We start from the raw sequence: 11749 nt of genomic DNA, 5'->3' as shown, positions 1-11749 counted from the left end.
GCGACTGGAGCTCGGGGGGCTGGGAGGTGCTGTGTGTGTCCTCACTTAATTACCTTACACTGATTAATCAATGGCCGCGTATTACAGAGTCGCTGGGCTTAGAAGGGACCTCGAGATTCTCTTCGAAAGGGCTGACAATAGCAGGACATGGGGAAATGGTTTTAAGTTGAAAGAGGGAAGATTTAGGTTGGATGTTAGGGGGAAGTTCTTCACTAGGAGAGTGGTTAGGCCCTGGAACAGGCTGCCCAGGGAGGTTGTGGATGCCCCGTCCTTGGAGGTGTTCAAGACCAGGTTGGACGGGGCCCTGGGCAACCTGATCTAGTAAATGTGTATGTTTGGTGGCCCTGCCAGGCAGGGGGATGGAACTACATGATCGTTGAGGTCCCTTCCAACCCGGGTCATTCTGTGATTCTGTGAGATGTCATCGAGTCCGGCCCCCCTGCTAAAGCAGGTGATGTATTTCATGGCAGTAGAGCCCGTGCTGTGGGCTTCGATCTGTTGGTGCAGCTGGTGGAGTTACAGGCACTTTGCTGTGTTTGGTCTCCGGGTTTTTTGGTGTAAGTACATGTTGGAAAAGCTTGAAAATACTTAGAATAGCACATTCGTGGAGCCCTGGTAAGATGTCTCAGGTCCATAATAGGCACAAGCGCTTCTGTAGGGTCAGTATAATGCAAGGAATGTAGATGCCATAGGAACAGTTCATTGGGAACATACATCATCTCTAGCTGTGGAATAACAAATACAAGCAGGTGCCGGAACTAACAGCAAAGCCCAGAAGCAGCTCAGTTAACTACAATCATCCACATTCAGTCTGTTGAAAGGAACAGAATAATCACACAGCAGAATTCCAAGTTCTCCATCCTTATTTTTTCATGTAGCTTTGAAAAACATTATCTATTTTGTTCTGAAACGAGGTGCTGGTAAGGCCCTTAACGCTCACATACAGCCCGTAGCGGGATTCGAACCCGCAGCTCCACGCGTCCGCTCCGTAGCTGAGCTGCGTTGGAGGCGCTGAGCGGCCATGCGCGTATTGACACGCGATGTCACTGCGCCTGCGCACTGCAGGGCGGTTGGGCCCGTCTCCGCCCTGCCTCCCACGCATGCGCGCTGAGCGACGGCAGCGGGCGCTCGGGCTGCGGGGGGCGTCCGGCCTGAGGCGGCGGCATCGCGGGGCGCGAGCGGCGGCGGGAGCGGCTGTGGGAGCGGGCCGGCCCTCGGGCCGCAGCCGGCATGGGGCGCTGCCGGGGCCGCCCCCCTCGCCGGGCCCGGCGCGTCCCCGGGCCCTGCCCGCCTCGCCGCCCGCGGGGCCTGTAGGGGCGGCCGCGGCATGAGAAGCCGCGGCGGGCGGCGGCAGTGAATGGGCGTCGCGGCGGAGCGGGACGAGCCGGAGCCGCCGCCGCGATGGCTCAGGAGAAAATGGAGCTGGACCTGGAGCTGCCGCCGGGGAGCGCCGCGGCACCGAGCGACGGCGGCGGGCTGAGGAGATCCAACAGCGCCCCCCTCATCCACGGCCTCAGGTGAGCGCGGCCCGGCCGGGCGGCGGGCAATGGCCGGGTCGGGGTCCGGCCGGGGGCTGTGCCAAAGCGCCTGTACAGCTGGAATACAGCGCCTCAGCTAACCTGTCTGTGTGTTTGTTGGTTGGTTTGTCCCTCCAGTGATAGCTCCCAGGTTTTTCAGCCTTACGTGTTGCGAACCCGAAGGAACAGCACAACAGTTACCAGCCGGCACAGCATGGTAAGGAATCCCAGGCACGTTCTGTTTACACCTAACGAGGACGGGGTGGGATGGAGAAATGAGGCTGAACTCGGTTTGTATCGCTGTGAGCTAACACACTGAGAACAGAACGATCTCTAAAGCCCTGCGTAATTTCTGATTGAGTACGATCTTCAAATGAATTCCAACGAGGGTTGGAAAAGTGAACTGCTGCTGTAACTGGGAGTATTTAGTGGCTGTCTGATTTGTTATGCACGAGGCATTCACAAGTCGTCATTCACGTGGTTGCTTTTGGTTTTGTCTTTTCAGTCAGGGCCACTTGTTCTCTTGCAAAGCCAGATCAGACAGTAGGATTCGTATGAAGAAGTGTGTTTTATATGCCAGGCATCATTTTGCTCTCTGTTATATACTGATCTTCCCAAAGATGTGGCATTTCTTTTCTCTCCCATTCCTTACTGTCAGCTCAGGACCTCTGTGCTCTTTTCCACTGACATTTTTCTCTCTTATCCGAGGATATTGAAGATCGAGGTTTGTTTTTTTTCCCAAAACCTGTGCAATGTAAGGTCCTTAAAATCAGCTTCCAAGAGTTTGGACCATGGGTCAGTAGGTGTCACAATAAACAGGACATCCGGATTGAGAACTGATGGCCTGCTTGGATGTGGCAGCAGCATCCAGAGGGAACAGATACAAAATTAGCTTGGCAATTGCAGAAGTAAAGTTGTGTGAAATGCTGTTCAAGACAGAGATAAAACACTACAGAAGCCAGCAGGTTGTGTAAGTTAGTACAGGCAGTCTGTGTTCTTAAGCTGTTCAGGAGGGAATTAGGTAACATTCTCAGCTTATTTATAATGCCTGTCTTGTCTAAATGGCACATGTAGCTATCTGTGCTCTTGAGGTACAAAGCAGCACCTGCATGCGACTCTGCCACCTGCTGAGTGGCAGAATGAATTTGTAAGCAGTAAAACTAGTCCTTTCTCTGGAAGGTCAGTGTTTTCTTTTTGCAACATTATTGAGTCATCTGCATGTAGTTGTACAGCTCATTTCTAAGTCGACAGGAATTAGCTGATGCTAAAGAAGGCGTATGCAGGCTGTTGATGTGTGCTTTAATTGTCGTGGCTGTCACTTTTTGCAGTTGCTGTCATCATCTCCTATTCGTATTCCTAGTAGCCGACTTCATCAGATCAGAAGGGTAAGTGCAGCTTTCAAACCGTATATCTAACAGCAGAATGAGAAATGTTTATATGATACTAAAGTACTGATATATCGGGAGTCCCTGCTATTGAGTTTTTTAAGAGCTCGAAAAAAAAAAAAGAACTAAAAAGGGTTTATTTGTGATGCAGAAGCATTATTGCGAGGCTCATTATTGTCCTGTTGAAGTCACCTTGCATTTTTAGTGTTGTTTCATTAAGGAGAAATGCTGAAGTAGGCCTGGGGCAGTCTTTTCTCCCTGCTGTGCTCCCACTGTCCGTATTTCAATTCTAAGGGCAAGTTCTTGAGTCATGAGTATCATGCCAAGTGCTTATATCGTATCAAATGTTATGAAATGTTATGAGAAAACTTAGAATGTTTATCTCCTGCAGGAGGAAGGAGTGGATTTAATGAACAGAGAAACAGCCCATGAAAGGTGAGTTATTGAAACAAGATGATAAAAACAGTCGGTTGTTCTCTTTGTATCTACTGATGGCATCTTTTGTATTCTAGGGAAGTGCAAACAGCAATGCAGATAAGCCAGTCATGGGAGGAAAGCTTGAGCCTGGTAATCTCTTTGTAGATGTTTTGTGTTAAATTCTACTTTTAAACTCAACTGATGATTTTAAGGGAAGGAGAGATATAACTGTGGGAGTAATTAGAGATAAACTTAAGTTCATGTGTTGTAGTTCTTTTGCTCACTTGACCTGATAGACTTTCGTGGCTTGGATTTTAAAGTATTGCTTGATGCCAATGTTAAGTTTGAAACCTTTGTATTTTCAGAGTGACAATGACTTGGACAAGTCTGAGAAATCTTCCTCCCCAAAGAGAATCGACTTCATTCCAGTTTCGCCTGCGCCTTCGCCTACAAGAGGGATAGGAAAGGTAAGATAAGTGAAACACCAAACAGAAAGCACGTTTTAGAATCTAGCTGGACTGTGAAGCTGTGAAACTTCATAAATAGTTTGACAGTTTAAAAAAGCAATAACAGAACCCAACCCAAATCCACGTTTTACTGACAATCAGGTGTTCATCCCCGAGCCTGCAGAGCTGAAGCAGTGTGCGACTTCATTCACGTTGCACGTTTTCACTTCTGTCATGTTTGGGTCAGTTAGAGTTCTGATCCTAAGGGAGCTGAAAAAGAGCATTGTAGTAATGATTGTGATCCCCAGCTGTGTAATTGGGGCATGCTGGGGGTGAAGCAAAATCTGGATGCGTTGTATGCGGAGAGAATGAGAGTAGACAGAGACGAGTAGCTGCATATCTGTGTGGTGAGGAGAGTCGGTATGTGCCCATCAGTTCTGGAAAGGAAGGCATAACCTCAACTGTCAAGGAATACTGAGCTTTGAGCATGCCAAATTTGCACTGAAAACTGATGGCAAATGCTGTAAAAGGAGGAAGGTATGTCTTGGATCAACTCCTCTTTTTTTTTTTTTTTTTTCAGTGGGAACAGGGAAACTGAAATGTTGCAAAGAGAAACTGGCAACTTTGTTGTTTAGATGTGGGCTGCTTGACCTTGTTTCCACCCTCTTGTGGTTCTGCTTTTGTAGTGCTACTGTGTTTCATAGAAAGTCAGCTCCTAATGTGACACCACTATTGGTCACTGGTGTTACACCTTTGGATTTGGAGCTGTATAGCAGTTTCATTAGCCAGTATGTCTTTGTAAGTTAGGTTTTAATCCCTCCAAGATCATGTTTGATTATTGATCTGTCATTAAGTTTGGTCTAACCAGAGATATTATGATGGGGGAAGGACACTTGGGTATTTAAGTGGGAATTCTGAATCATCTTAATGTGACTTCTTCTGCAGCAATGTTTTTCACCGTCATTGCAAATGTTTGTGAGCAGCAATGGATTACCCCCGAGTCCTATCCCCAGTCCAACAAGGCGATTCTCTAAGTAAGTAACTTCTGAAGCAACAGGTATACACTGCCTTAAATCCCAGGGCAAGCACAAGGATTAGTTAAAGCTGATGCCACAGCATTAGAAGAGACTTCATTTTTAGAATAGAGTATTGCCATGTAAAAATGCTCTGCAGGTTTGGCCTTTACCAATGGTAGCTTCACGTGGATGATCTTAAAAGAATCAGTGTTAACTTTAAACCAGTTTTAGTACCTTGCAGGGGAATTTCTGTACTTCAAATTAACTTTATCAATTAGGTAGTATACCCATGTTGTATACATATTATACTGATTCTAGAAATGGATTGAAGCCAGTATATGATGCACAGAGGGCAAGAGAAGACCCTGGGATGCTAAGTACAAGTGTATATGGTAGATAATGCAGTGTAATAGGCAGCACTTCTTTGTTTACATATTCAGATTTCCTGAGCGTTCCAGTTCAGCTTTAAAGAGTGTTTGATATAATATGTTTCTATTGATTTAATGTGAAATATGGTGATGCTCAAACTTGCAGCCTTTACAGACCTGACTATCGGTGTTCTCTCTACAGCAGGAGGAGTCAAAGTCCAATCAACTGCATCAGGCCCAGTGTTCTCGGCCCCATTAAAAGAAAAGGTATGTGTTTGTGTTTGAGGTGCTGGAGTGTGGATGTCATTTTGCAGCAAGACGCTTTTTTCTCTTCTTTGTTGTCCTGTAAATATAATGTTTCCAAGGTAATCTGGAATTTGCCAATTGAAATTTAGAAATTCAAGGAAAAGCAACTAGTCTAAAGAACGAGAATGCAAATCGTTAAAACAGCTACTGCTTGAAAGAGGCAAGTTATTCTGCAAATGTTTATGAATATTTGTAAGCCCCGGCATTCCTGAGAGTACCACTGTGCAGTGCACACCCCTCAGATCATCCCAGGAATGTTGCTTATCGTTCAATATCTTCTAAACTTAGTGCCGAATGTTTGTTTTCACTGTGAAAGTTCAGAAGGTGACTGTTTGAGAATGGGAGAGAAGTGGAACCAACTGATCTTCTTTCCTCCTGAAGGAGGAAAACTGCATTCTTTCCTGGAAGTATTTTGCGTTAAAGATATTTAAATTACATCCTAGAACAATTATCTGTAGTGGATCTGTAAGATTAGATTGTGAAAATGTGTGTCTGTAGCTACATTTATCCTGTCTGGACGTGGGTCTGTATGTATATATTAGACATTAACTGCACCAAAAGCATTCATTCTCTTTTACAAAACTTACAGTGATGATTTAGTCTTCAAAAAGAGTTACTACTTTGTTGTTGTTTTTCAGGGCTTGTCCTGTCAGATGGTGTTGTGTAATTTGTATTAGACTGACAGGAGAATGCCAAGATAGCATTAACAAGAAAACTTAGGTTGGCTATTAATTTATATGGATTTTAGAACGGTTACAAGTTGGATAGAAGTGTATCAGGTTCACTGATAAACAGGTAACAGATATTCGTGCTCCAGTGTTTTATTTGAAATGTTTTACAATAGATTGTGCACAAACTGTAGCAAGGAAACCACCACAAGGGCAGGCTTTGCTCACACTTTCCATGTGTTCTGGTGGAGCATCTTTTACAAAGAGGAGATGCAAGTTTTCTTCCATCAAGGAATTTTTGGAGTGTTACCTAATACTAAACTATCTAATCAATTGAAATGACTTTAGTTGCTTTTCCTAAATGCACAATGTACTTCCAATTTCTTATGGTTTTATAGTTGAGCTAAAAAATTGTATTGCAGCTGAGAGGGTTTTCTTTGAAGCTTGTTATTGGGAAGTTCCTGGTATCTCCAAGTGTCTCTTGTGCAGGAGCTGTTAATGAGCTCGACCATTCTCAGGGCAGATTATACTAAACAGATTAAATGAATTCTGCCTGTCGCGTTTAATATTCCAGTGTCAGTAGATGAGTGCAGGTACAAAGATAGTCTGATCTGTGATGACTAATTGGAAATGCATACATGTGCTATTTTTTTTCTATTCAGCTCTTATTTAGAAGTGTACATACATGACCAAATTTGTCTAACTCAGAAGGGTGAAACTGTGTACTGAGCTGGAATTTCTATTTCCATAATCACTAAGAATTTTAATCACCAGGTGTTGATATATATGCCAGTTGCCTTATCTCAATTGCTCGCTTAAAATTAAGTCACAGAAATCAGTTTGCTTTAGATTGCTTTGTTTGATTGTATTCTGAGGTACCAAGTGCCTGTTTTGATGTCTTTGAGATCTTTGTAGCCCCTCACATACAGCTGAAGCGTTAGTTAAGTAAGGAATAGGCTGGGTGTTAAAACAATAGCTAGAATAAAGTGGATTTCTTATCCAAGTACTTGAGGGCTTATCATGTTACAAATGCAAGCTTGCTGTATTATGGGACAGGCCTCTCTTACTTTAGACAAATATTAAATGGACATTCCAGAGACTCAAGTGAGTTTGATTATTTGCACTGTTTTCTTTAGGTGAAATGGAAACTGAAAGTCAGCCAAAGAGACTTTTTCAAGGAACAACCAACATGCTTTCTCCAGATGTTACACATCTGACGGATCTCAGTGCATGGTAAAACATTGTGTGCCACGAAATACCAAACCTGGGAATGCACAGTTATTACAAGATCTCTGCTTTTTTTTGGGGGGGGGGAGGGGGAAAGATATTTTGTATGTAGCTTGCATTATCTGCATTATTGGGAACTCTTGCTATGATAGTGTAGCGTGGTAACAGTCCTGCCTGCCTGATCAATTCCTTGTGGGCAGACAGTAGCCTAGACTTTTATGTATCAAACCTGTCATTCTGAATGTATTTGTTAGAAATCTCAGTTCATAAGTAAAGTTACTTCATCTGGAAGCTTCTACATTCTTTCAGTACGTGGTCACAGTATCCAAATCACTTACCTAAATACTTAGAAAATATGTGTGTGAATAATTGCAGTCACAGTTCATGTTGCCTTTAGCTTTAATGGTCTGTCTCCCTTGAATGTTATGGTTCTATAAAGCTGATTCTTTTCTGTGTCAAAAGTCAGACGCTGAGTATTGTATCAACTGGGTGTTAACTATAATTTCAGTTTACTTATAGAACTGGAATACCTAGAAATGTTTTGTACGTTTTCATTCCAGCTAAAATCCAAAAGCATCTTTCTGCGTGCTGGCTGGAATCATGTACCAAGACTTCAAAATTCAAACAAAGTAATTCCTTACTTAAGAAGAAATGCATTTCAAAACGTCTCTTTGATTAGCATCACATTAAAATATGTGCTAGCTAATTAATGACATATCAGCTGCATTACTGTTGAGATTCTTGGTATTCCTATTCTGTAACCTTTTATGTTCTTGTCCCTGTTAGTCTTCTGTATAACTGATTAAAATCAGGGTTATAATTTAATCTGCATGTTAAAAAAAACATAGTTCTGCTCCTTATTCCCTTAAGGAGCATGAATATATCTATAACATGCTACAGAAAACAAGGAGTCTTCAGGGCTGCCAGTCTTCAAGTAAAGGCTGAGTGGTAGTATATGCCTCCTACATTTCTTGCTCTGAAGGAAGAAAGCGCATTAGCTGTGTACACAGAAACCTGGAGCCTGTGTAACTAAATAACCATTTTCTCTTTCCCCAGCCTGTCTTCAGACATTCTTGATGGGAGTAGCAGCAGTGTTGGCTCTTCCTCTGATTCACTGACTAAAGGCAGCATAACCGCTGAGTCGCCAGTTACATGCTCAAACTCATGCTCCTCATTCATTCTGATGGATGATCTCTCACCTAAGTGACTTAATCAGTTCTGAGTCAGTGTTTGGCTGTGCTGTTCCCTTGCTGTACAGAGAAATGAACTCTGATCCTTGAACCATTAATATGAGGATTGTTAAATGGAAAATTAGTGTAACTGTAATCCTTGGAAACTTTCCAGTGATTTTGATTTATCCATTTAATGGACGTTGTAGACCATATTAATGTCTGGTTTTGCTGATTTTTATTTTTTAAACGAGATGTCTGCTCAGATTATACTAACTTCTTGCTTTGGAGAACTTGCATACACTTTTTGATTCTGAGATAGGTATCTACCTATTAGTGTTGCAATATTGAGGGAAATATTTCTATGGTTATCGTGGTTGCTGTGTCTAGGGAAATAATTTGGTTCGGAAGGATTTGAAAATACTGATTTATTTTCTGGCTCTTCAACCAGTAAAGTAAAACTATTTTCCTGGCTCTTTTTTGTTGTTAAATTCAGGCTGTAGCCTCAAGTTCTTTGCAGAAGGGAGAAGAAAAATGTGAACGCTGCTAGTAATTTTCATTACAGGAGAGCACGGTGGGTCTGGAAACCTCACCGTTACAGTAAAAAGCCCAGCAAAGCAGTGAATGAATGACTGTCACTTCGCTGGCATTGAAGAAATAACAGTATAAAGGAACGTGATTGAAATAGCTGCGTAGTTTTCTCCCCACGCTCTTCATCCTATGGATTATATGAAATAAGGTCAATATTTAGCAACGTTTGGCCAAGGAGAATTAATCCACGCCTCGATCTAAGACAAACCATGCAGATAACTAAGTTATTAAAACTACTGTGTAGGAGAACACGTATGGCACCATCAATGTCTCCTGTGGCATTGAGGTCATAGGTATTTTTGTGCCTTAGGGGACATTGTTACAAAATGATGGAATGTAAACCGGAGGGGTGGGTGGGAAACGTCCTTTGTGTACAGCTTGTTGATAGCGTGCTTACCAGAGTCTGTCATCAGTGCTGCTTTCCTTAGTGTTCCTTTCCAAGGAGGGTCGCTCCGTTGCGAGGTGCTGTGCTCAGTCCCAGCGAGATGGCGGCCTGCGCAGTCACTTTGGAAGCTGCCCCGTGCAGCACTTAATGCCTTTGTAACGAGGAGGGCAAACGAACATTCGATGTATAACAGAAGACTTCAAAGTGAGGCTGAGTGGAAGCTCTGCAGGTTTGTTTGGCTCAGGAGTTACGTCAGAGCCGCGACTCGTCACGATACTTTGGTCAGCCTGAAGTAAGACGGCAGAGGATTTACTTTTTAAAAGACTTGAACGGGGCAAAATAAATCTGTTTGTAATCTACTGTGTTATGCTATTTATTATTTATAACTATGTAAAAAGTCTGTGGTGATGAATTATAGTATTTTTTTATGATTGAATAAGTTTTTTATGTTCGGTAATTGCTGGCTGGTTTGTATTTAATACGCGACGTTGTCTGCCAGAACCATAAGCTTCCATTTCTGAATGTTTGTAACATAAATGCTTTTGTTATCTCCAAGTGCAACTTCTGATCTTATTTTTTTGTTCTTTTTTTTTTGATAGAAAATAGCACTGACTTTAAAGTGAGATAATGTGCTCCTAAAGTGGGGCACAGTCTCTGGCAATACTGTCTGGTGAAAGGGGGGAGGGCTGGACAGCCGTAATCCTTTCTGTTCTGAAGAAGCTGTTGAGTTTCCAGAAGGTTTGTACATACCAGGTTATTTTTAAGGGCGTATTCATTAAACTATAAGGAATACCTTGATGGGCCAATGGTGGCACTGTTATTTGTATTATCATTATCACCTGTGGAGCGTCAGTTCCCCGCCTCCAATAAATGTGCATATTGTAATATATTGTCCGTGGGTGCCATTTTTAAATGAGCTCTGCAGTACGGAATGTGAATTTTCTTTGTATATGCCCAGTGCTATTTCTTGAACTTTGGATGTCTTAAATGGCTTAACTATTTTTTTATTCATGCTTTGTATCTTCTCTGCCTTCTCATCGCTGAAGAGAAGGCTGCTCTTACATTTGCAAAGCTGTCGATGAACGGTCTGTGATGAAATTCAACCTGTTACCTGTGCCCCACTTCGGTTATGATGTGCTTTACTGGCTCTGTGACCTAGAAACCCAGGCCAAGGGGTGGCAGAAGGGGGGAACTATTGCATGCTTTCTTTAAACAGAAGAGCATAGCTGTCGCTTATTTTGGGCTGACTTACCTGTACAATTGATGTATTCCAGATTTGTCTGTTAGTGGAGAGTCCTATCTAAGTGCTGGCCTTTGTAAACGTTAGAATGTAAGCTTCATAAAGCAAACGCACAAATATTGACTCTTGTTACAGCATCTTTTTAGCGTTCTGGCTGTTCTCCACTCTCCAGAAGGCATTGCTCTTTTATAAAACATATATACAATACACACGTGCTTTGTCTGTTGTTTCAGAATGAAGTGTCTTACTGTCGTTGTAATGGGTCCCCTGTGGGACTGTGTTCTCATCCATACCCAGCCGTAATACCACTTGTTTGTGTTGGAACTGACTGGGGGAAGGCCACTCTGACAGCTGATATTTGTACTTAACTGCATGTGAGTTTCTGCTGCTTGCAGAATCAATCTTGATTGCAGTGGAAGAGCTGGGACGGGGCGCTCTGCATGCACTGACTGCGAGTTGGAGTTGAGGATTTATTAACTGTCTGGTGTGTAATGAATTAGATAGTGCTTTGGGGAGGAACACCAGCTGGTGCTCGGAGTCAGCTTTAATAGATAACCACTGACGCAGCACGGTGGGTTCTTATGACTTCAACAGACTGAGTTGTGCTGAGTTGCTGTAACGAGCGGCTGAGAATTCCTGCCTCTCCTCACCCTCTTTATTTATTTGTTTTTGAAATGGGAAGCCACTGATGCAGACCTATTGCTGGGAATCACCAGTGCTCAAATGCTTCTAACGTGGTGACCACAGAGAAGTAGAAATAGCAGCCAACACCAATGGTGTTCAAGCAACCTTTTAGATGGAGTGGTTTCAGTATGTGAACTAGTTACCATTGGCTTTTACCTGAAGTATGCTTGACTCCTCATTCAGCAGCCTTATGTGCTGGAAGGGTTATACCAATGGGTTAGACTGTATATATCAGCTGTGGAACTCTGTTTTGATAGTATCAAATGTTCTGAATCAGGGAATGGATGGCAGTATGGGTGTTACATTTAATTCATTGCATTTCAGATCGGG

At 43.0% G+C, this 11749-nt stretch overlaps 1 protein-coding gene and 1 non-coding gene across 2 annotated transcripts; both read left to right on the top strand.

Moving 5' to 3' along the window:
- Positions 1-1382: 1382 nt before the first annotated feature.
- On the top strand, positions 1383-10942 carry PABIR2 (PABIR family member 2). Its single transcript, XM_015860412.2, has 10 exons — positions 1383-1517; positions 1656-1734; positions 2846-2902; positions 3294-3337; positions 3415-3469; positions 3685-3786; positions 4711-4799; positions 5352-5416; positions 7260-7356; positions 8407-10942. The coding sequence occupies exons 1-10, from the start codon at positions 1402-1404 to the stop codon at positions 8555-8557; spliced, it is 855 nt and encodes a 284-aa protein (XP_015715898.1). The 5' UTR covers positions 1383-1401; the 3' UTR covers positions 8558-10942.
- On the top strand, positions 8177-8320 carry LOC116653444 (small nucleolar RNA U109). Its single transcript, XR_004307270.2, has one exon. It is a non-coding gene; the product is annotated as a small nucleolar RNA U109 (small nucleolar RNA).
- Positions 10943-11749: the final 807 nt, after the last annotated feature.

The sequence above is a fragment of the Coturnix japonica genome, chromosome 4 (genome assembly GCF_054131305.1).
Source record: "Coturnix japonica strain WE chromosome 4, WE-NBRP24, whole genome shotgun sequence".
NCBI lineage: Eukaryota > Metazoa > Chordata > Aves > Galliformes > Phasianidae > Coturnix > Coturnix japonica.
The sequence above is the reverse complement of the archived record's forward strand: the minus strand, read 5'-3'. Positions and strand labels throughout refer to the sequence as shown.

Coding starts and splice junctions, on each gene's coding strand:
- PABIR2 (XM_015860412.2), top strand. CDS start 1,402: ATGGCTCAGGAGAAAATGGAGCTGGACCTGGAGCTGCCGCCGGGGAGC. Junction 1,518..1,655: donor CCCCTCATCCACGGCCTCAG/GTGAGCGCGGCC, acceptor TTGTCCCTCCAG/TGATAGCTCCCAGGTTTTTC. Junction 7,357..8,406: donor CTGACGGATCTCAGTGCATG/GTAAAACATTGT, acceptor CTCTTTCCCCAG/CCTGTCTTCAGACATTCTTG.